At 64.3% G+C, this 23,157-nt stretch overlaps 1 protein-coding gene across 1 annotated transcript in view; it reads right to left on the bottom strand.

Annotated features, from left to right (window-relative positions):
* SHANK2 (SH3 and multiple ankyrin repeat domains 2) overlaps positions 1-23,157 on the bottom strand; it is a 463,461-nt gene that overhangs the window by 2,494 nt on the left and 437,810 nt on the right. The window contains exons 31-38 of the mRNA XM_029957270.1: positions 21,131-21,266; positions 20,568-20,648; positions 20,293-20,301; positions 19,002-19,022; positions 12,772-12,902; positions 11,731-11,842; positions 10,907-10,927; positions 7,094-9,554 (exon numbers count right to left, since the gene is read on the bottom strand). Of these exons, the coding sequence (XP_029813130.1) occupies positions 7,094-9,554; positions 10,907-10,927; positions 11,731-11,842; positions 12,772-12,902; positions 19,002-19,022; positions 20,293-20,301; positions 20,568-20,648; positions 21,131-21,266 (2,972 nt within the window). The remainder of the gene's footprint in view (positions 1-7,093; positions 9,555-10,906; positions 10,928-11,730; positions 11,843-12,771; positions 12,903-19,001; positions 19,023-20,292; positions 20,302-20,567; positions 20,649-21,130; positions 21,267-23,157) is intronic.

Here is a 23,157-nt window from a genome sequence, read left to right as displayed (position 1 = left end):
ACAGAGGGGCAGGGGTGCTGGGGGGCTCTATAAATGGAGGGGGAGCTGGGCACGAGGCCCGCTCTGCCTGTGCTCTGCCTTCGATTTTCTTTTGCTGCTGTTTGTTTTCGGTGCCACTGACAGAGTTGGGGACAGCCACCCAGTGCTGCCTTGGGGCCCCTAAGCCTCGTGGCACTTCCCCATGTGGGGCAGCCGTCGCTGCTTCAAGCACAGGATGCTGGAGCAGCAGGTGCCGTGGGGCCCCCGTCCCCAGAATGTCCACGTGCAGCTTCCCGGAGGGCCAGGGGCCCCACACGGGGTCTGTCACACACGGGAGGCCTCAGTCGAGGACCCTTGGGGTGCTGGCCCCTGGTGCGCGGGTTATACGGGTGGGTAGACATGGTGGGTCTGCGGCGGCCAGGCTCAGTCACCCAGCACCAGGAGCCAGCCCTGTGGGCATCCCGGCTCCGCATGTAGGGGGAGGGGGCCGGCACCTGTCGTCTCTGGAGCCAGGCTCTCGAGCCAGGGCTCGGTTGTGGATGCAGCAGCGGTTTCGGGAGAAACCTGCAAACTCGGATGCCCAAGCGGGATGGAAAGAGCCCACCCCCATTCCAGCCCGGGTGGCAGCTGACACCGTGTAGTGCCTTTCGGCCCAGCGGTGGGCACGTCTGTTTGGGGGAGGCTCATTCCTTCTGCTTGGATGACAACAAGGAAGCTGAGAAGGGTGAAGTGGAATCATGAGTAAATGCAAGGCCGCTCCAGCCAGAGGCGATCCGGGGCGTTAGAGCCCAGGACCTTTGCGGGAGGAGACCAGAGTTTTGGAAAGTGGGTGAGCCTCCCACAAGAGCAGGCTCACTCAGGTGCTGCCCTGCAGTAACGGTCAGGGGTGCCTTCTCAGAAGGTGACGCTGCATGGCGACAGCGCCCAGGACCGTGGCCCCGGCACAGAAGTACAGTGTGGGGGGGGCCAGTCCCCTCCAGGCCCCATGGTGGGGGGCATCTCTGAGCCAGAGGCCGGTGGTCAGCACCGCTCTCCCACTGCAAAGAGCGTTCTCCCCTAGCTGGGGGGTGAGTTTTTAAATGAAAGCTGTATTTGGCGTCAGAGGCACAGAGAAGCCCCCCGCTTCCCCACGGGCAGGCAGCAGAGAGGGACAGCAGCACACACCAGAGATCGGGGCACTTCGGCACGTGGCACTTACTTCTGTTCAGCACGACCCTCTTCTGTTAACACCCATCATGAGAGCACATGAAAATGACAGAATGGAACAGCTTGAGACAACACTGCAAAATTAATTAAAATTAAAACAAAGAAGCTTCCTTCGATGGATGGAATGAAGGCAGCGGTACAGATGCTGGTTGAAAATCTACCGATGCCCGTCCCTCTTTGGTCAAGGAGGCGGGCAGTCCACACGGCAGCCCAGAACAGAGGGTGACCAGGGCCCCGTTTTCATGGTTGGAATGGGCGGTCCACACCCTGCCTTCTGTGGCTTGGGAAGGTGTAATACGGGGAAGAAAGGCATCCAGGGAAAGCCTGTTAAAGAGAGACAACACAGGGGCACCTGGGTGGCTCCTCGGTGCAGCCTCTGACTCTTGGCTGGGCTCCGGTTTGGGCTCCAGTCATGATATGCCGGCTTGTGAGTTCGAGCCCCGAGCTGGACTCTGCACTGGCAGTGTGAATGAAGGCCGAGTCAACATTCCGGGCGGGGGAGGGCGCCCCTCGGGCCCCCGTGCTTTGCTGCGAGTCTACACCGAAGGAGATGAGAGCCTGGCGGCTAATGGGACGTCAGATTGGGCCACGTGCTTGGGGCCGGCCCACGGCCCTGCAGAACGTCGCCGTGGGAAGAGGACCCGGAGAGCGCCAGAGGCGGCGTGAGGCCGGGCGGGCCCCTCCTCCCTCCTCCGCGGTGGCTCTGTTACTCCCGGTTCACTGCGCTGACACTGTTCAGCGGATCCTGGTCGCAGAGATCATTACGTTGCTAAGCAACCACTGGGTTCCAGGGGGCACTACGCAGGAATCTGTCGCCCTGAGTTCGAACACAGACATGCACACGCACACACCCTCTCTCGGGTCAGCACTCCCTCTTCTGCCTTTTAGATCAAGTCCATATGGAAACAGAATGCAAGCCAGGAATGAGAGCTCACCGCCACACCCAGAGACGCGCTGCTGTGTGGCCAGTCAGTACTGGGACCCGGGTGGGGGAGGCAAGTTCCAGAGGCTTCTTCACTGTGTTTACAAATTCCGTCTGGCTCCGGAACAGCCGCCACTGACTGTGGGCCAGAGGCCGCCCAGCGACCAAGGCTCGCCATATCTGCTGTCCTGTGTGCGAGCCGGGCAAGGGCTCCAAACCCGCCTGGCACCAGACTGCCCCTTGTTAAGGGACTGTCGGCATGGCACCTGGACAGGCGGGGTGTTAGAAAGATGGGGACGTGGGGGAGGGGCAGGGCCCGGGCGCGGCCGTCGTGTCTCCCTGGCTCCACGCTGGGGCCCGTTGCTGCCTCTGATGCCCCGTCCTCACAGCCGCCCCGCGCCCTGAGCACCGCGAGGGGCCCCAGTCTGTCTGCAGGGCCCGGGCCCTGGCCCCCAGTCGGGGCGCAGTCAGTGCTGCCTGGGTGGCGGGGGGCACTGTTAGGCTCATTTCCCGATCGGCACGTTAAGTGACATGACCGAGGCTACAGGAGCCAGACTGGGTGTGAACGCTGGTGTCCGCGCAGGTCAGGAAGGCGCCCCCGATGCGCTCCTGCATACTGATCTAACGTCCAGACTGGAAAGAGGGCCTGGGAACCGTCCGCGGTGGGCGGTCGGGTGGGCGCGGGGGAGCCTGCAGCCTGGCCGGAAGGACCCTCTCCGAGGTCGCGAAAACGCAGCGCACGCAAGTTTCACGAGCCCCTGGAAGTAGCTCTTGCCTCATTGTCTACGCTGACGGCCCCTTCACACTTCAGCCGGGGGCCGTGAGACGAGGGAGCCAGGTGCCGGCGCGGAGGTCACGGACGCGCCGGCGGGCAGCTTGTGCTGTTGAGCCAGTTTTGAAGTCTGTGCTCTGGGACCAGCTGGGCACAGATAATTTTTTAACAACCCAAATTGATTCATTTTAAAACCAGGAGGCTGTCAGGATAATACCGCAGAGCCGCTCTAGAGCTGGAGGCAGGGGCGAGCTGAGGGCAGCCGGAAGCTTGAGTGCCTTTCCCGGGGAGCCGGGCCCTGCCCACACCTCCAGGCAGCCTGGACCCCCACGCCTGGGGCCTCCGGCGGATAACTTCCCTCCCCCGTGAGCCCGTCTGTGTGTCTGGGAGGGGAGGGCCAGGTCCACGTTACCTCTGGCCCCCGCCCCCCCACCCCAGAAGGGTATGTGATCTGGAGGGGCCTTGGGACCCAGCTGACCAGGCCTTCCGGATGGGGGGCCAAAGGGGGACCACCACAAGCTTACACTGCCCTATTCCTCCCAGCACACTGAGGGTCACAAATGAGACTGACTTTCTGGGGCCACTGGGGACACTGGACAAAGCAGCACGAGAATCTCGCTCTGAAAACCACGTCTGGGCCGCCAGTCGGAGGGCGTAAGTCGGCCAACCGAGCTGCTATCTTGCATTTTTGAGGCACTTGGCCTTCGGATCCACCCCCTTGTCTGCAGAGCGCGGGACCGCCGGCCTGCGGAGGACACCTGTGCCCCTGTGAGGGCCGCCTGGCTGGACGGCTGCCGGTGACCTCCGTCCCCCTCGGCCCGCCAGCCCTCCCTGGCTGGGGGCTTCCATTTCTTCGGCGTGGAAAGCACTCTCTGGCCTCTGAACTCGGTGCTCGCTGTCCCCGTGCCTGGCACGCTCCGCTCCTGGGTTTCCGCACGTATGTTTGGTCCTTCAAAGGTCCCTTGCTCAAGGACGGTCACCTCCTTCCTGTCCACATGCACTCTGACTTGTGAACACGCTTCGTTCCTGTAGCACTTGCTGTGCTCTGGGCTTGTGCCGCCGCTCACTGTCCACTGCCCCCTGCGAGGGAGCTCCCTAGAGGCGGAGAGACCTGGAATGTCTTCCAGTCCGGGGGTGAGTCCCGAGGCACAGGAGAGACAGTCACCGTGCGTCTGCTGCCCAGCGTCTGAGGGCCCGGGCCCCTGCGGGCCTGCACCCCTCCTGCTCCTCTCAGCCTTCTGGCCTGGCACTGTTTGGCACTGGTTCCCACGACACTGCAGCCCAGGGAGGCCTGGCCAGTGAGACTTCCGGGCCCAAGGATGGCGTCCCGTCGCCTCCCAGCTTTGCCCCGGGGCAGCCAGCCCTCGCCACGCGACTGCAGGCAAAACATCAGGCACTGCAAGGTGGGGAGATCACCGCTCGTGGGGACCCACGGCGTGCTGCAAAGGGAGGGGGGCCTGGCCGTCACCTGCCTCTGAGCTTCCCGGGAACGGCCGGGCTCTGCCGAGTCCCCACACGCTCACTGCCTCACACCACGGCTGCCCGCTCTGAGACCTGTGTCCTCTCCGATCTGAGCGAATGGACACACGTGTCCCCTGGTGAGCGAGGATCTCCTCACTCTCGGCGTCCCTGTCCCACCCTGGGCTCTGGCGAGAAGTGAGGGGTCTCACCTCACTTGTTAAGAAGGACCCAAGGCGGGGCAGGTGACCCCAAAGAGGTGAGCTCCAGACTTCGGCCCTCAGGAGCTCACAGCCATTCCTGTGGGGACAGGATTCGTGCACACAGCTGCTCCTCCGCCTCCCTGGAAAAGCCTTTCCCTGTCCTCAGGAGGATGCCCTTCATCACAGGTCTGTGCCTCCTGCTACCCGGGGCTGTCACCTGCTTCACCCTTGTCAGCAGCCCACATCCACTTAGCGCTTTGCCTGATGAGGCTGTGAGACCAGCAAGTCCTCCTCGGTAGCCGGCAGAGGGCCCAGTGTAGTGCCCACAAGCGATGACCTTCCTCTTCGTCCTTGGGCCTCAGGGTCATCAGAGGCCTAGTTCCAACTCAGTGTCACCCTTGGCCGAGGGCAGAAAAGAGGACGCAGCCTCGGGTGCTGGGCAGTGCCGGAGGCCACCTGGTGACCGGCCTGTGAAGCAGAGAGGCGGCCTTGGGCCTGCAGGGGGGCTCTGGTGAGCCGGCCTTGGCGAGCTCAGCCCCGAGGTCATGGACAGGTTGGCCAGCCGCGCCCTCCTTCCAGGCTGATCTCTGGCGTCCCCGGAGATGCTCCCTGGGTCGGAGGTCTGGCTTTGCCTTCCGGCGAAAGTGCTCCCCCTGGCGGAGCACTCCCCCTCCCGGCCTCCAGGCTGCTCGTGTGCACACCAGACAGAAGCGCAGGCCCTGCGGAGCACAGGGCCCAACCTCTGGTGGGACCGGCACAGTACCAGCTGATGCTGGCGTTGCGAGTGAGCCGGCTTATAAATAGGACAGACCAGAGGCGGCTTGGACGGTCCGTCCTGCAGCCACTCTGCAGGGGTCGGCGGGGCTCTGCCAGGTCACGTGTGCTCTGAGGCCCCGCCCCGCTAGGGGAGTGCTGGTGGCGGGGAAGCTCTAGACCCATTCCCCCTTCCCCCGGGGACTCTGCCAGCTGAGGAAGGCCTGGAGGAGGTGAACCGTGCAGACGCTCCTGTGCTCAGACGCGGCTAAGGAGGCGAAGAAGCAGGCGGAGACTTCAGGCCGAGTCCCTGCTCGGCCTGCTGCCGCGTGCGGGGACCTGTAGCTCAGTGTCTCAGTCCCTCTTCCTGGAGCACGGAGACAGTTGCTACTGTCCCCCTGCTCCCCAGTCAGCTGCCCTCAAGGTGCTTCACTCACGTGCCTGCGCTCAGTGTGACGGGAGACGCTACGAGAAAGCATCTGAACACTTGGGCTTTCACATCAGGTAGCGTGAAAGAGCTGGGTCACACCCTAAGGGGAAGGGGCAAAACTGACCATTTTTAAGTCCTTTAGAACTTTCGAGCTTATGCTGTTTGAAGTCATGCGTGCGTAGATGTCCACCAGAAATGCGGTCTTTTTGCAAACTCTCTCCAACCAGAGGTAGTATTTGAATGTCACAGTTAGCGGCAGATCATCTGCTAAAAGACGGTGTGTCAGTGTGCTTCTACCCCAGCCGGACGATCAGTATTTCTCGGAGCCTAAAGGGAGCCACCTGAGTACCCTGTGTGCGTCCACACGGGAAGATGGCGGGGCAGTTGGGGCTCTCGGCCCGCACCTGCAGGCTCAGCCCTGGTGCGGCATTGCGGGTTAACGGCCCAGGACATTTGGGTCAGATGCCTCTCCGACAGGAGAACGGAGAGAGACTCATTTGTCAACGTGTCAAGACCCGGGAGCGGGAGTCAGTGGGGGAGGCCCGGCAGCAGGTTCCCGGAACGGAGGGAAGAGCACCCGCACCGTCAGGGTCTGGGGAGAATCACCCCAGTGCTCTAGGCGGACGGCCAGAGGCCTGCCTGGGGCGTGGTGCGCCTGGGCGGAGCCTTGCACGTGGCCCCTTGTGTTGTGCCCCCAGCCACAGCGGCTGCGCCTTGAACTCCGTGTGAAACACTGGGTGCCCCACGGTCAGGCGGACGCCTCCTTCGTGATGCCGGCTGGGAAGGGAAGGGAAGGGCTGGGGTGGGGGTGATTCATGTCCCTCTGCGTTCATTAGCGAAGCCACAGCCGGCTCCTCCCCAGCCCTCCAGCCAGTCAGCGACGGGAGGAGGCGAGAAGGATCTCCGCACACTCAATCACACACACGTGTGCACACGCTGCCGACCCACTCACTCTCCATTGGCGTGGCTACCCCCTACAACCAGCTTGGTGGAGCTCATCTGTTTTGGCCTCTTCGAGGCCCCGGCGCGGCCTTTCAGGGGGTCCTGGCCAGGATGTGGAGGACGCGGAACCACAGGGCCCGGAGCTTCTCTCTGGAAGCCAGGGCGGGGATGGCCTTGTGTGGCTGGCCGCCTCTTAGCGCAGTCTGACCTTGGGAGCGCCACGTCCTGCCTGCATGGCTGTGGTCCACACTCGGCTGTGCTGGTGTCCAGGAGACGAGGGGAGAGGAACCCACACGTCAGTGTAGCAGGTGTGGCCGGCACACGTCCACCTGGGTGCTCCCTGAGGGCATTTCCTGCTCAGCACCGACCGGACGTGATGGGAACGCTGGCGCGGGGCAGTCTGGTGCTAAGCCAATGGTGGCACTTACCTGGGAGCGAGGCTGGCGGCCTTGGTTCCCGTGGGTGAATCCAGGCCTTCCCCTGGCTTTGCCGATTTCTCTCGGTTCATTTGCTGCAGGATTGAGTTCAATTCACTGATCACGTTTGCCTTTGGGCCTGAGCGAATCGGGCTTCTGACCTCTGAGACGTCACCCCACAACTTGGAGGTCCTTGGCGGCGTCACCTTCATGGCCCCAGGCTGGGCGCTGCCTGGTGGCGGCGGGGGCGCAGGGGGAGGGATGACAAAGGTGTCCACGTCTTCTTCCACTAGTGCGTCCTGATAAAGTGCATTGCTTTTGGGAATGATGGGCTTCACTTTTGGCTTTGGAGGTACCGGGGGCTTGTCCACCGTAAACGCTTGCCCGTCTGCATAGACTGTGCAGGTGTCCACGTTGTCCCCGCCCTCGGAGGACAGGGTGGACATGCTGGACACCGTGGAGATGGTGCTGGTCGTCTCGAGGTGGTGGTCGCTGCTGCTGCGGCTGTCCACCTCCTCGATCCCAGAGTCCGTGACCGCGTCAAAGTTCTCGGGGGGCGGCAGGAACGGGGCCGGCAGGCAGTTGGAGAGGCCAGCCGGCTTCTTACTGTCTGCACAGTTGGCTGGTTGGCTGGGGTTCAACGGAGGGGGCTGGGAGGGGTCGTGTTTCTTCTGCTTGACCAAGTCCGTGAGAGCGGGGACGGAAGCGATGCGGTCATCGGGGATATCAAAACTATTTGCAAATTCCAGGGGGGGAGGCAATGGCTCTGTAAAAATAAAATCCTCATCCAAATCCACGGATGCCAGAGGGGGAGGAGGGATGCGGAATGGCAAGATCACCGCCTCTTCCACGGAGCCCGCGGCCACGATGGTCCTGCCGGGCGCGGCTGCGGCGGCGGCAGCGGCGGCGGGCTCGGGGCTGGCGGAGATCTGTAAAGCACCTTCGGTTTCGGGAGCGCCTTCTGGCACCTCGGACAGCGAGTCGCCTGGCTGGGCCTCCATGTCGGCTCTCTCTTCCTCTTCCTCCAGCAGGTGGTCAGCCTTGGCCGCGTCCACGGTGTGGACCATGAGCAGACCGGCCGACCTCTGCTGAGATGTGTCCACGATGTTGATGAGCATGTTCTTCTTGTCCTCACCCTTCCGGTCCTTGCCCAGCTCCGTCTCGTACTTGTTCTCCGTCTCCTGCCGCCTCAGGGGCCCCCGCGTGTTCTGCCTGGTGACGGTAGGGAAGCCTGCTTCCACACTGGGCCGCATTTTGGTATCGATGTAGAGAGGTTTGTGGAGGTCGGCCTTGGGGGCCTCCCCCTTGGGGCCCTGCTGGGACTCCTTCATGGCTCGGTCCCTTGCAGAGAGCGCCAGGGCCAGTGGGGAGCTGGGGTCCAGCAGCCTCCCCGTGAGCGGGTGGACGTAACTCTCGGGGCCGGGCGTGCCACTGCTCTTGGGGGGCACCGCAGGGCTGCTGTCGGGGCCCTTGGCTTTGGGTGTGGAATTGAGCGGCCTGCCGGCCTCCCCCTGAGCTGTAGCCTCGCCTCCACCCACGAAGTGGTTCTCAGGCTCCCTGGGTGCCGGCACCGGCACCGGCACCGGCACCGGCACCGGCACCGGCACCGGCATGGGCAACGACAGTGGCTCGGCGCCACCCTCCTCGCCAAAGTCGGCCTCCTCGGGGAAGTTGGAGGAGCGCACACGGGGTGCAGGCGGCCCCAGACCCACGTCCTCGTCCCCCAGGTCTGTGGACAGGAAGGCCGGGGAGTTCCGCCTGGCTTCTAGCCGCTTCTCCCGGTCACGGACGGCCCCGGCGATGGCAGCGGCGAAGGGGCTGCTGACGGTCAGGCTGTCGTCGGGCCGCAGCTGGCCCGGCTGCTCGGATGCCTGGGGCTCGATCTCGGTGCTGCTGCCCTGGCTGCTCTTGCCGCTGCTGCTGGTGGAGGGCTCCTTGACGATGATGGTGGGGATGGGGATGGAGCACGTCTTCTCAGGGCTGTCCTCCACGTTGGACTGCTTCACCAGCATGCCCTTCCGCCGCGCGGGCTTGGCGGGCACGTACACGGCTTTGCTGGCCACCCTGCCCACCTCCGAGTATGGGTTCTCGGGCATCTGGCCCCTCTTGCTGCGGAAGTTGGCCTGGGCAGCGGCGCTGCGGCTGTACAGGTCCTCGGAGTCCAGGGAGTAACGGTCCAGCTCCCTCCTGTAGTGCAGGCCCTTGTCCCGCATCACCGTGGCCACCGTGTCCGAGCGGGCCGCGGGGGGCACCTTGGTGGCGGCGTTCTGGTTGAACGCCGGCTTGATGGTCCCATAGACTCTTGGGGTCGGGGACTTGGGGCAGTTGTAGGCGGTGGGGGAAGGGGGCGGTGGGGACGGGGGCACGGACTGCGGCGGGGGAGGGATGTCCTCCGAGGTGTCCGGCATGGACAGGCTTCTGGTGAACTTCAGCATCGGAGGGGCCAGGAATTGCCGCTCTTCCTCCGTTATTCCTGCAAGGAGAAGGCAGGCTTAGTTTCCAGCCAGGACGCCAACGCCCCCCACGCTCCCGGGCCGGCGCGGCACACCACGTCTTGCACACTCACAACGGGGCACGGTGCACACTTGTTCACAGAGCACAGCACAAGCCACAATGCCCGGGGCTTACGTGGCCCATCCGAGCCCCCCACGAGGAAAAGGGAAAAAAGGAAAGAAAAGAAAACAGGGAGAGGCACTGGGATGCCCTGAGTGCATGCTGTTGAGATGTTCTGCTTGTGGTGCCCAGAGCAGAGGCGTGAGGGGTGTGCGGGGCTGGGCGGGGCACCCGGGGCAGCGAGCTGTGTGCACATGCGTGTGTGCGAGTGAGCGAGCGTCGAGACTGCGCTGGATCAGGGGTGTCTGTCCTTTGAGGCCTGGCCAGGGCCCCGGGCAGTGTTTGGGGCAGGGGGCCTGGGGGCTGAGGCTGTCACGCTGCCCGTCAGAGATGAAGGTGAGGGTACTGCTGCGTTGACTGACGTGCCACACTCAGGTTGACTGGGAGATGGAGCTGGCCTCACCCACGTGACAGGGACCCCGTTTCACTGCCTGACTAATCAGGGCCACTCGAGGGCTTGAGGGTATTGGCGCGCCCGGGCCGTCAGGGGCATGGCCACGAGGCTCTGCCACACGCCAGTGAGGAGAGGGACCCAGACTTCTCCTTAGCTCCCGCCCACCCTCCTACTCCCCTGCTTACGCCCAGAGCAGCTTCCTGAGCAGACCCTGGGCCACTGGCCTCAGGAGCCCCTCTGGGTCCCACCTAAGACCCCCTAGGCCGGGCAGTTTCCCAGCATCAGGATTAAGTGGGGTCGACATCCAGCTGACCTGGACAGGACCCCACCTGGTGATGTCGGGTGTAACAGTGCCGAGGGGCCCAAGCCCCTGTGCGCACCGCCTGGGCAGGCTTTCCAGACTCTTCCAACTGCCTGAGACCCCAAAACATCAACAGAATGCACTCGAGGAGACGGAAGCAAAACACAGACAGACAGCGACGGATGGGAGGCACGGGGGCTCACTTGGGGGGCATGCGGGTTTGCTCAGGGAGGTGACAGAATGGATCACTTCAAATAAAAGAAAACTTCTAGGACAAACTACGGTAACTTGTTCCAATGAAAGTTTCCATCCGATAAGCGTATTCCCAATTTAACGTACTCCTGGGGTCGGGGGCATCTCGCCAGCGAACAGCCGGATCGCCCCGGGGCCTTGACCGGTTGCTAACACGTGGGTGCCGACAGCAGCACTCCCCAGGAGTCATAATTTAAGAATACGCCTGATAGAGCAAGTGTGGGGTCACATTCAGACTAGACTCCGAGCTGTGAGGTTCACTGACCTGATAGAAAGATTCTGCTGTCTGACAGGAGGAAATGAAGTGTTATTAACCAGTTACAGAGTCAGGGGCGCGACGTGGCGTCTACGCTACTTTGCGGTGGCCCTGAGCTCCTGGGGCGGGCAGGGTTTAGGAGCAGCAGACGCCACCGCCACCAGGTCACGGCCTGCCGCGAGCCACCGTGCACTAGTGACGGAGGAGCCAGGAGGCGCATCCAGAACCCACCCCGCAGCGTCCCCGAGGGCCGGCCGTGTCCGGCAGTGGCCCAGCTCCTCTGAGACTCTACGTGGTACCGATGGTGTTGGGTTATCGCCCAGGGGCCTGTCCGGCAGGGCCACGTGCGCCGTGCCCGGAAGCGTCTGTCGGTATCGCTGGGACACGAACAAGAAAGCATGTGGCTTTCCACAACACGCAGGACGTAACATGCATCAGCGTTCTGGGACCGGGCCCAAACCACCCTTGGAAGTGTGTCCACTGAGCTCGCCCGAGGGGGACGTGGCAGTGGCCCGGGCCCGGGTTTGGGGCATGTGGGGGTCATGTTGAGTGGGTGACCGCCTCCACCTGCTGCTCTGGCTCCCGCGGGGCTGGAGGGGGGGGCTTCCTGCACCAGCCCAGTCTGCCCCTGCCTCCCTCCTGACACTGCCCCGCTGCCACCAGCGCGGGCCACTCGGCCTGCAAGGCTGCGTGGTCATTTCCAGCAGGTAGAAGAGTTTCAGTCTAAAGGGCCCCCCGGTGGGCAGACCCCGTGGGCAGCTCTACCCAGGGGGCTCTGAGGGCCTCCCTGAGAGCCAGGGGCAACCTCTGTGGGTGGAGGCCGTGCTTCTTACCTATTGATTTCTGCCTTCGCATCGTACCTCTGGGGAGGCCCAGGAACGGGCCCTTTGGGCTCCCGGGAACGGTGGGCGTCATGACGGCGATCCCCTGTCGTTCGTACACGGACTGTAAACCAGAGGCCCTGGGGTGAGGCGAGCCCCGGCCAGCGGGCCCAGAGGGTGGCACGGAGGCCCCTGTGCGCACCTGTCACACGGCCCCCCATGCTGCTCCCCCAGGAGCAAGCTGCGTCCGCTGAGGCTGATGGGACGTACCAGCCTCGGGGCTGGAAGAGACTCTGGCGGGACGCTCCCCACCAGCTGCTGCCCTCGAAATGCCAGCGTGCCTTGTGGGGCCGTGGCTGTCCGACTCGTCTGAGAAGGGGCCAGGGCAGATGCTCGGTAGGAAGGTGCACTCTGTTGGGGGGGTGGGTAGTGCAGGAACCTCTTTTTCCCTCCTCCATGAAATGGGTCAATAATGCTGGCCCACTGCACAGGACAAGGCGAGCTGGGAACCGGAGCTGGGGGAGCAAGTGGGCACTGAGCCTGCAACGGGTGGGCCGGCCCCAGGGGAGCCCTCAGCCCCCACTCGTGCACTTGGGAGACAGGTTCTTGTGTGGCCCCTGCCCAGGCCGCTGCTTCCTCGCCTGTGACGCTGGGCTTACCGGCTGCCCCCAGCCCATGGCTTCGGAGGGATGCTGGGCCCGCTGGAAACATGAGCGTGAGCCCCTGGGCGTCCTGTGCTCTGGGCCCCAGGCTGTGTCCCAGTGTACTGAGTGCCCGGGGCCCGGGGCTGGGCCAGCGTGGGGCTCCGGATGTGGTGAGGCACCACCCAGATGAGGCAGCTAGCAAGGATGGGGAGGCGGGGCCGGGGCTGACCCTGCGGGGGCGGGGGCAGAGCTTGTGGGACCCCCTCCCCGGGTTCTGGAGGTGATGTGGGTCCCACACTAGCAGGCGGGTCTGGTTTAATGTGCGCTACCCCAGGCTAGCCTATCCGCTGGGGGGCGTTTCTGGGTGTTGCCCTGGCTGGGAGCTGTTGGCGCGGGGACGGCCACTCACGTTCATGTCGGAGACGGACGGGAAGCACCGGCTGGTGGGCCGCTGCTTGATGGTGGCCACCCTGGACTCCACGGCCACGTTATCGGCTTGGCGGGACGGCTTGGCAGCCGGCATGATCTCATCGGCTTTGTCTGCAACGTGAACGTAACGGTGGGACCGGCGTCAGCGACAGGGGCCCTGAAGCGCGGCCAGGAACACATGAACGGGCACCCAGCTGCTCCGGCCTCCAAATCATGCAAGCGGATGCTCGGCCCCGCGGTGCAGGCACACATGCGTGTCTCTGCCACATGCACTCACGGCGGCGCCAGGCCTGTCCCCAAGCCCTGGCCCCTCCGTGACACGGCCTCGGCCCCGACTCCCTGAGAGTCAGGTGTTCATGGGCCCCTTCGTCCGTGCCGCTGGCCTCAGTCCCGCCACGCCCCTGCACCAGGGCGTGGGGTCTTTCCCTCCGCCCGCTCAGAGGCACACCCGGCTCCTTTGCAACCAGGTGCGGCTGCCAGGGTGTAAGGACCTCGCGCCCAGGGCTGCGGGCGGGGGCACAGCCAGGTGGCCCTCGGGAGCCCGTGCCCCCAAGCCCGTGCTGTGCGGGAGGGCCCGGTTTCCAACAGTACGACGTTCTTACTTCTTGGTGAAAAAGAGAGGCAAGGGTTAGTGATTCACTATTTTTACAAATTAAACATTCTTTAAAGTTTAAAACATTACAGTTTTTGGAAAACGAAACCTCCAGCACACCCTAGAATTGCTCAGATGCCCTCACTTCGTCCGTAGGAGGTCTGACACCCCGAGGAACAGGGGTCCCGAGTGGACGGGGCCCAGCCGCCCTCCCAGGAAGACTGTGGCCAGGGTTGCACGGAGCCAGTGCGAGGCGGCGTCTGCTGGGAATACACGGCCCTGTCCTTGCCCCCACAGGACATCCAGGCATGGACATGTGGACGTTCTGCCCACAGCCCGAGGCCGCCTCTTAGCAAACCCAGTCCTTTCTGGGGTCTGGTCACGCCCCTCGAAGTACGTGCCGTCACAAAGGCCCAGGCCCCTGGGGTCTCGCCCAGACCCAGGGCTGTGAGGCCAGCGTGTGAGGCTGGGGGTGTCTCCTTGTTCCCATCGGGCAGGACTGCCACCTGGGACAGGGGCTTCCCAAGAGGAGCTAGTCCCCCAGAAAGGTCTCCCAGAGCCACCACACCAGGGCCCCCGCAGAGGGACTGCAAGGGGGAGAGGGCGGTGGGGGAGGGGCAGGCGGCCAGGCAGGCTCCAGGGCCACCCACCGGTGGGCCTCTGACCTCTGCGGCTCCTGACTCCAGAGCTGTGTCCTGGGCCGGGGGTGGGCAGACTATGGCCCTCGGGCCAACTCCTGCCCGCCACCGGGTAGGCGCTCTGGCCACGCAGGGAGTTTACAGTTTTAAGAGGCCGTTGAAAGGAGGGCCAAGAAAATGTGCCACAGAGAGCTCGTGGCCTGCAAATCCTGAAACACTCACTACCTGGAAACCGCCTGTCCCCTGGCCTGGACCCTGTCCCTGTTCACCTGCCCACGAGCCTGGGTGCAGAGGGTTCTGGCCGAGCAGCATTGAGAAGGCCCTCCCCCGCCCCCCCCCATACCCGTGCGCTCGTCTCTCCCCCTCGGGAAGAGAAGACCCACTCCTTCCCCGTGTCCTGTCCTGTGGTCCAGGCCGGCCAGCCAAGGGCACGTCCTCCTCCTCGTGGGTGCTGGGGATGCTGGTAAGCGTCAGGTCCTTAGGGAGCCAGTCAGAGACACAGGTCTCTGGGTCCGCAGCCCCCTGTCCTCCTCAGGGCCCACGGAGCTGTCCTGCCCTCAACCTGTGCTCAGGGTTCCCCGGCCACTGGCTGCTGTTCCTTCCCTTTGCTGGGTCCCTGTCCCCGCCGCCCTGCTGTGCACGCAGCATGATCCAGGAAAGTTGCTTCCTCCGGGAAGCTGTGCCCCCTCAGATCTGGGCCGAGATTCCTTCTGTGGCTGGGGTTCAGCTCGTTTCTGTGCAGTGCCCCCACGCTGCCCCCCCAGCTGGGCCTTGCTCCCATGGCCGTGGCTCTGGGCCCTCTCTCGGCCATGCTCGGGTGGTGCTTGGCTTGCCTCCTTGGTCCTCGTGGCGTGTCCCTGGGAGCCGGGCCCCCAGCTGGGGCTGTCGGTTTGTGTCAGCCTGAGGTGCAGGAGGCGGGTGTCCTCGGAGATGGGAGCCGGTCGTGGGCTCTGGCCGTCTTTCTAGGTCCAGCTTTAGCCGCAGAGCACGCTGCCCAGGGAGGAGGCTCTCCCGGGCCTCCGGAACGTGGAGGTGGTGCCACCGAGCCACAGAAGGGGTGACTGGAGCCCGACACTCATCCCGTGGAAGGCACCGCAGGTGGAGGAGCGTTCTCTGTGCTACTGGCCGCATGGGCCACCGTACAGAGAGGGGACCTGCAGCAGGACGCTCTCCTGGGATGCAGAGCTAACCAGCAGCACCTTCGAGATTCCTCCTGTTTCTAGCAGTTTCTTTGGGTTTAACCCCCTTCCCTTAAGCTGATGGGCTGGTTCACCCTAACCGCCCAGCATGCCGGCTGCTGGCCAGTATCCCAGTACCACCTGGAATCCCCACACGCCCAGAACATGCAGGAGGCACGTGGCAGGCTCCCCAAACACGCCTCCAGTGGTGGGTGTGCACAGGTGAGGGGGCAGATCCGAGCAGTGGTCCCTGGGCCTCCAAGTGCCTCATCTCCTTTCTCGTTCTAATGAGAGCTTGGCTGTCGGGGAGGGGGTGGTCCCGATCCGTGATGCTGGAGGTCCTGCAGGTAAAAACCTGTGACCAGGTGGGTGGGGAGCTGTGGCTTGAGTCGGGGTCTGCCGGCCTCTGCGTCCCCACCCCCACCCTGGGCCAGGGATGCTGAGCCCTGAAGGGCAGTAGGCACCAGAATGCTCTGCGTGGTCCAGCCGATTGAGAAGTCCGGGCACTGGCCACACCACAGTCGCCCTGTGCTCAGGTGGGAAGTGCATGCCCGGGAGTCATGGCCACCTTGAGTGGACAGCTCTGTCCTTGTCTTGTTATTTAAACATTGATTTTTAAACGTTCACTTGTTTTTCAGAGAGAGAGAGAGAGAGCATGAGCGAGAGAGGCAGGCACAGAATCCAGAGCAGCTCCAGGCTCCGAGCTGTCGGCACAGGGCCCGACGCGGGGCTCGAACCCACAAACCGGGAGACCGTGACCTGAGCCGAAGTCGGACGCTCCACCGACTGCGCCCCCCTCGCGCCCCTCCTTGTCCTTGTTTTAAACTTCGGCCCTTCTGCCTCCAGCCAGATGTTCTTTGGGACGAGCACACCAGGGCTCTTGGGTTGGGGCTGCGGCTGGGAGCCATCGCTTCCGGTGACACCCGCTGAGTGTGGTTGGTGCGGTTCAGCGGAAGCACGCAGGGCCCATGGCTTCTCCGCGCCGGGGCCTGGGGCCCGTCCGGCTCTCGTCTCAGAGGGAGCCTGGTGGCTTGACGCCCGGACTCAGGGTTTTCAGCCCCCGTCTCTGAGGTCTGTGTACCAGAACACGGAGGCTTTCAGGAAAGGCCGTGAGGCTGTGGGGCCGCGCTTCTCATTATAGACTCTCTGATTATTGTGCTTCATTTAGGAGCGCGGGTTTGGGGCTCTATTCAGGGACTGGGATGAAGAGGCTTAGCGAGCGCAGCCCGCCGCGGTCCTAAAACGAAGTGTTCTGCGGCTGAAAACCGCGCCGCAGACACATCTTAAAAGCCCCGCAGAAAGGAGTTGATGAGAAGCCTCCAGGAGCAGCCACGTGCTGTCATTTTCTAAGCAAACATGCGGTCTGTTTAGAGGACAGGGGTGATGCTCGCTGTCCAGAAGCTGCAAGCTTCCTAGGGAGGGGGCGAGCGTGTTCCAGGAGGGGAGGTGACACGTTAGGTCCCCCAGGGAACCAGAGCAGGGATGGACAGGGCGTCACGAGCGCCGCCCCCACCCTGGGGTCCCACCCTTGACTGCTGGCCGGCTTCAGCCAGTGCACCCCGAGCCCTCCTGCTGCAGAAACCCATGGTCCGAGAGCCGGAGCTCCGCAGGGTTTCCTCTGCAAGAGGGAAATGCAAACACCAGCGGCACCAGACGCCACGCACCCGCCCGGGGTTGGAAGCCGTGGCCGGCTGGCCCACCTCTGACTCAGTCTTCCCAGGAGGCAGTGAGGCGTGGGGAGGGGTCTCTGAGCGGTTCCTGGCCTGATGGTCCCGATGGGTCTCACACCTTCCCAGGGTTGGGCCTGCGGGTGCGGCCAGGGCTGGGGGCCGTCTCACTGGTGCCACAGTTTCCTAGAACCACCACAACCGTTCAGGATGAAAGAAGTTTGTTCTCCATCAGTCTGGAAGCCAGAACTCCCAAACCAGGGAGTCAGGAGGCCGTTTCTCCTCCCGGAGGCTCCTGGGGAGGGCCCTTCTCGCCTCCTCCAGGTTCTGGCGCTGCAGGCGCTCATTCCTGGGCTGTGGCCGCGTCCCTCCAACCTCTGCCTCTGTGGCCACCTCTGCGTGTGTCTGAGTCTCTTCCTCTCTTGTGAGGTCACAGTCATTGGGTCCAGGCCCACGTATCAGGCTCACATCTACAATGACCCGGTTTCCAAATAAGGTGCAGGATGTAAATATTGGGGGGATGTATTCAACCAGGATGTTGTAAAGGCCTGTTTTTTTCCCTGTTGCACATGGCCCCGCTGGAGCATGGGAATGCTTCCGAGGTTAGCCCGGTCCCCCGGAAGAGACTGGCAAGGGCAGTGTGGCAAAAGCAGTCTCTACACGCCGCCCGGGTGTCTGGTGCTCCCAGCTCCGTGAGGCCGGACCGTCCACTCCCTCACTGCGCAGTAAGCGTGGGCCGCCGGATCCCTGCACTGCACCCCACTGGGGTTCCCCGGCCTGTGGACTGCTCACGTGGGAGGTGGGTGGGCCATGGCTGCTGGGCAACTTTGGGGTCTCGTGCTGGGGTCCGGAAATACGGGGGACGGGCATCTGGTCTCAAACCACATCCAGTTTTCTCTGCTGTTCTAAGCCAGTTGGGTCTCCACCCTCCAGGATTCTTGCCTGGCCCCTGTGCCCGTGCTGGCCACAAGGATTGTGACCTCGTCTTTCCGCACAGCCCAGCGTGTCTGGCTCCTGGAGGTGCGCCCTTGACAAGGGACCTCCTGGCCAGCTCCGTCACGGCAGTGACGTCCTGGGAGCCCAGGCTGGCGTGCCTTGTTCGGGGTGGTGTGGCAGCCAGAGGGGCCGTGCCTGCCAGCAGGGCATTGGCCTTGGATTGAAGGGCCTTCAGGGACACATGTAGTCCCAGGAGAATTTCTGTGTGGCCCCCTGGGGGTGGAGGCGGGGGCGGGGAGGAAGGAGGTGCTCTGACTTGGTGGTCTGGGCCCCGTGATCCTGCCCCAGATACCAGCTGATGGATTCTAAAAGCCCCCCCTCCGGATTTCGGTGTCAGAACACCGCGTTGTGCCTTAGCACCAGCATCTAGGCTCACGTGATAGGGTCCACGCCGTGCTCCCCCGACCCCCTAGAGGGAATTTTGAATTTATTGTACTTCTTTCCATTACTGGGGGTCATTGTCTCCAGCAGTCATGTGAGAAACACCCCAAAATGTGGATGCTGCGAAGTGGGAGCCCGAACCCGTCTGCGGCCCTGTTGTCGGGCCTCGTGGGGCGTGTCTCGGCCTTCACAGCACCGGGGCCGCCCCGCCCGCCACCGGTCGGCTCCCAGCTCCCCGCCAGCTCAAGGACAGCTGTCCTGCGGGCACAGAGCAGCAGAGCCGGGGGCTTGCTGGGAGCTTGGGGAGGCCGCCCCTGCCCCCAGGGCCCAGGCAGCCGGCCGTCGGGGGGCCGGCGCCCCCGTCCAGTGTAGGGGCCCTGCTGGCCTGCACCCCTGTTGCGTGTGGCCGCGGACTGCATGCAGCTTAGAGGCCGCCGGCAGGGAGGGCAGGCCCAGCTGTGACAGCCAGAGGGTCCCGCGGGCTTCACGGTCGTGATGACGAGGACACAGCTCTGGGGGAAACGCACAACATGTCGGGGGTGGGGGTGGGGAGAGGAACCACACCGGGAGAAGCAAAGCAGACGGGACAGACGGAGACAGGACGCGGTCTGGAGCGGGGCCCCTCCGCGGGCCCCGGCTCAGGGAGTGGACAGTGCGAGGGTAGGGCGGTCTAGACGCCACGCCGACAGCCACAGAGGGGTCTCTTCCATGAGGTGTGCGGGTGGGGGCTGGGAACAGACACCGGGCTGGCCCCTTACCCTTCTTCTTCCGGATGGAGGCTTGCAAACAGAAAGGGGAGGGTGAGTCTGTGATGGCAGCGCTCCCCAGGGCCTGGCGACCTAATCCTCACCCGAAGCTCATGGGGGGGGGGGGGGGGCACACGGAAGAGTGCGGCTTCTAGACAGCTGGGTTTGCGGCTCTCCCAGGGACCCGGTGATGGGTGACCCCCTTCCGACACGCCTGGCTTGGAAACCTGCTTTCCTGGCCAAGGAGGAGACCCTGTCCCCGCACGGGAAGAGAGGCTAAGGCCCGGGGGCGGGGCTAGCACGTGCTGCCCGGAGTCCAAGGACGTGCAGGGATTCTGCTGTCATCCCCACGTGGCACGCCAGGCGTGCGGGGACAGCCGGGGCTCTCCTGGCGACCTTGTTTGGATGGACAGGATGTGGCTGGGAGAAGAGGGGCTTGTGAGGAGCGAGTGGTTCTGGGCAGGGGTGGGCGGCACCATGGTAGGGAGGCTGTTTCTGGAAGACCAGGCGCGGGGCCCATCTGCAGACCCGAGCCCCAGGAGGCCGTGCCCAGTGAGGGGTGCCGGCCGGGGGCAGGGGGCTGCCTGCAGCGCACACACCCACCACGGATGCAGGAGACCCCTCCCGCAGCAGCCTCGAGGAGGAAGGGCTGCTCTGTGCTCTTGGGGGGAAGGTCCGGAGGGCCTCCCGGCGAAGGCTGGGGTCAGCTGGAGTGATGTCAAGTTAAATGCCAACGAGGGGAGCTCAGACGCCCCCCCCCCCCCGCCCCCGGGCCAGCTGCACCTGATGGGCAGGGCCCGAGCTCAGGGCTGGTTTCTGGGCTGCACTGGGCGCCCAAATGCGGGCCCTTCTCTGTGCTCCCCACAGAGCAGGCACATCGGCCCTTTCGCTTCTGTGTGGGTCCGTGCCAGCCTCCTTCCAAACACGTCTCTGGGCTCCCTGGTGACACCCCAGCACGACATTTAACAGCATCTGGACAGCCCGCACCGGCCCCAGAATCTTCCCTCTCGGTACTCAGCACTGCCCTGGACCCGGGGCCCACACTGCTCTGAACACCCTTCCCCGTTCATCTGATGAGGCCAGTGGCTAGAGCCGTCACAGACCTTTTAGAAGATTCCAGGAGCTCCCTACCCCTGGTGTGCAGCCTTCCAGGCCTGCTGGCCCCACCACTGTCTATGCCAGACCCCAGGGACGGAGGCTTCTGGGCCGAGCCCAGCACGGAGGGCCAGTGATGTGGATTTTGGGGGTGGGGTGTGCCGAGACAGCAGGGGAGCTGCTTGGGGGTCACCGTGGGGCAGCTTACCTTTATCCACTAGTGAGAGGCCCAAAAATTCAAAACAAAACAATGTTAGATGAGCCGAAAACGGGAAAAGGCAAGACTAGCAACCACCCCTGCAGCCAGCACGACTCCCACGGAGACGCCACCGTGGGCGCCGCCCGCAGCCGGGGCTCCTGACGCCAGTCCCGGGGCTCAGGGGCAGGGCGCGGGCCAGCAAGCAAGCACAGGGCCATGCACGGGCTGAGGCGGCGCAGCGACGTCCGGCGGCGGCGGCGCGGGGCCAGACGGGCGACCCTTACCGAGCTCCTCCAGCTCCGAGGTCATGGACTTGGAACGCAGGGTGAGGGCCGTGGTCGGAGCACGCTTGGGAGGCGGGGGAGCTTGAGGGGCAGAGGGGAGAGAGAGAGGTGTGAGAACCTGGCCCTGATGTCGCCCCCACACCCCACACTTCCAGAACAACCTGGGAGCAGGTGGCCCTGAGCTGGTAGGGGTAGCAGACAGGCGGGCATGTCACCTGCCGAGGCTCCACTCGGGCCACGAGGGGTTGGGACAGGGACAGGCCGTCTGTGGGGGCCCCTGCCCTCCCCAAGGGAGCAGAGGGCAGGCTGGGCCAGCTCTCTTCCTGCGCTGTGTCCAAGAGGACCAGCAGGCTTGTAGCCCTTGGCTGCCCCCCTCAAAGTAAGGACATGGCCTCACATGTGTGCGGATGCGCCCGGACCCAGGGCTGCTGAGCACAACCTTGCCTGAGGCCCCCAGTGCCCGCGGGCAAGCTCCCCAGGGGGGCCCACCCCCCAGGTGGGAGTGGGGGTGGGGCACGCCTGAAAGCGTGCGAGCGCGGGGGGCTGGGGCGCGGGGCGGGCACCTTTCTTCCTGGCCGTGTCGTCCGGGTCGAGATTCCTGGTCACCGTGACCACCTTGAGGATGAGGTGGTTCCCTCCCTGGCGGATCATGCTCACCACCTGCCGGTGGCCCACCTTCACGACGTTCTCCTTGTTAACCTGTGGGGAGACGGGCTGCGGTGAGGGGCCTGCGCAGGCGGGAGGAACCGCGCCCACCCCTGGAGGGTCAGCGGGAAACCTCGGGGCTTCCGAACCACAGTGCTTTGGGGGGAGAGGGGGGCACTGCTGTGGTGGCACAGGCCCGCCGACCGCGGCCAGTGTGGAGGGCGCCGCCTGCCACTCTGTGCGGGGCCCCTTCCAGCTGCCAGGCGGCCGAGAGGGTTCTCATCAGACCCGGGAGGAATGTCTTGGCCACCAGCTCCGTGAGAAAAGCCAGACGGGGGACCCCTGGTCCCGGGCTGTGGCCCTACGGCTTTCTGTTCTCACACTTCAGAGGAAACGCTAATTGCTTTTCACCTATTTCAGGAACACACATCCCACTGAAAGGGCCCATTTCCTCCGGGTGCTCCCTCCCCCTCCTCTCTTGCCCCGGAGGCTGGAAGAGGCACACAATCTTGGCTGACAAGGCGGTAAGGGGCACAGGTCTGCTGCCAGCTCGTCCAGTCACCCCAGATGAAGCCTCCACCGTGGGTGCTCAGGTGCTTGCTGAGCTCCTGGCCCATCTCCGCCTTCACTTCTGTCTGTGCCCTGGGCATCGGTAGGCAGAGCCGGGGACGGGCCCTGAACTCTGACACCGGAGGCACTCTGCACCTCCCGGGGCTTGAGGGGGCGTCTCGGGTGTTTGGGCTCCATGCCTCCGGCCCGGCGGTGCCCCCCCCATGCTTACTGAACTGGACCCCTCGGGGGGGGGGGCTCAGGCACCTGCTGTCCCCACAACTCCCCGAGTGAGCGCCGGGCACTGAGGGCCGGAGGGAGCACACCCATGACCACCTGTGCACCGTCCTCCAAGAATAAGTAGAGACCCGGACTGCAAAGAGCACACGCCTGAGGCCCTGCCCACCCTGCGTCACTATCCCCGTTTTGCGGTGCTTCCTCCTGCTGGGGGTTCCCTGAAAACCTATCAAGTGCAGTAGAGCCTCGAAGGGAAAAGTTCACAGGCCTGATGACCCCCCACATCCGTGCACCGCGGCCGCCACACGGAACAGGCACACTCCTGCAGGCAGGGACTCGGACCAGCAGCCCCGAGGTCGCCGTGCCCTAGAAAGACACAGATAGGAGCCCTGGGGCGGCAGCTGATCCCGCCCCCCCCCCTGCACACACACCAGGGAAGGGACTTGCTCCTTCATTCCCTTGTTCACCGGTTTTGCTCAGGGCACCCCCTAAAATCCAGGAGGTGAGGGGTGATCCTGGTGGGCAGCCTGTCCCTGCCCTCTGGATTCGAGTCAGCGAACAGGTGTAACCCCAGGGGTGCTGAGTGCCACCTGAGAAAACAGGCCCAGGGATGACGAGGCAGGGCCTGGGCGTGTGGGGGAGCCCCTCTGCAGGATGGCGGGTGCCGGTAGCGCCCTGGGCCCTCCCCTTCCACCTGCAGGCAAACATCTTCACCCCCAGCGAGTCCAGGGTTCCTCCTGGGACTTGGCACCCAAACGTGGGGGCCACGCTCCCAGCAGCCTCCGCTTCCCGGCGAGGACAAGCCTGACACCTGTTCCTGGACAGAAGGCCCAGATTCTCAAGCTGCTCTGACGTGGGCCCTCTTGCTTTCCAGCCCCCCACCCCCAACACCCCCATCTCAAATTCCCATCCTGCTTTGCAAAGCAAATACGCTTTGGATGAGTCCTTCCCCAAGGCAAGAGACCTATCAAGATCAGAACTGCGGGCTGTGTGGATCAGCCGCCAGTGCGCAGGCGAGCCCTCGGACAGCGAGGGCACGGGGGGTGCCGCGATGCTGTAAATGTCCTGTGAGAAGAGTGGCAAAGGCGCGAGGCAGCAGGTCAGCCTGGGACACGCAGGACCAGGGCCAGAGGCCACTCAGCTGCGTGCTCCTTCCCAG

The sequence above is a fragment of the Suricata suricatta genome, chromosome 11 (genome assembly GCF_006229205.1).
Source record: "Suricata suricatta isolate VVHF042 chromosome 11, meerkat_22Aug2017_6uvM2_HiC, whole genome shotgun sequence".
In the NCBI taxonomy this organism is placed as follows: domain Eukaryota; kingdom Metazoa; phylum Chordata; class Mammalia; order Carnivora; family Herpestidae; genus Suricata; species Suricata suricatta.
Note: the sequence above shows the minus strand (reverse complement) of the source record. Positions and strands in the feature narration are given on the sequence as shown.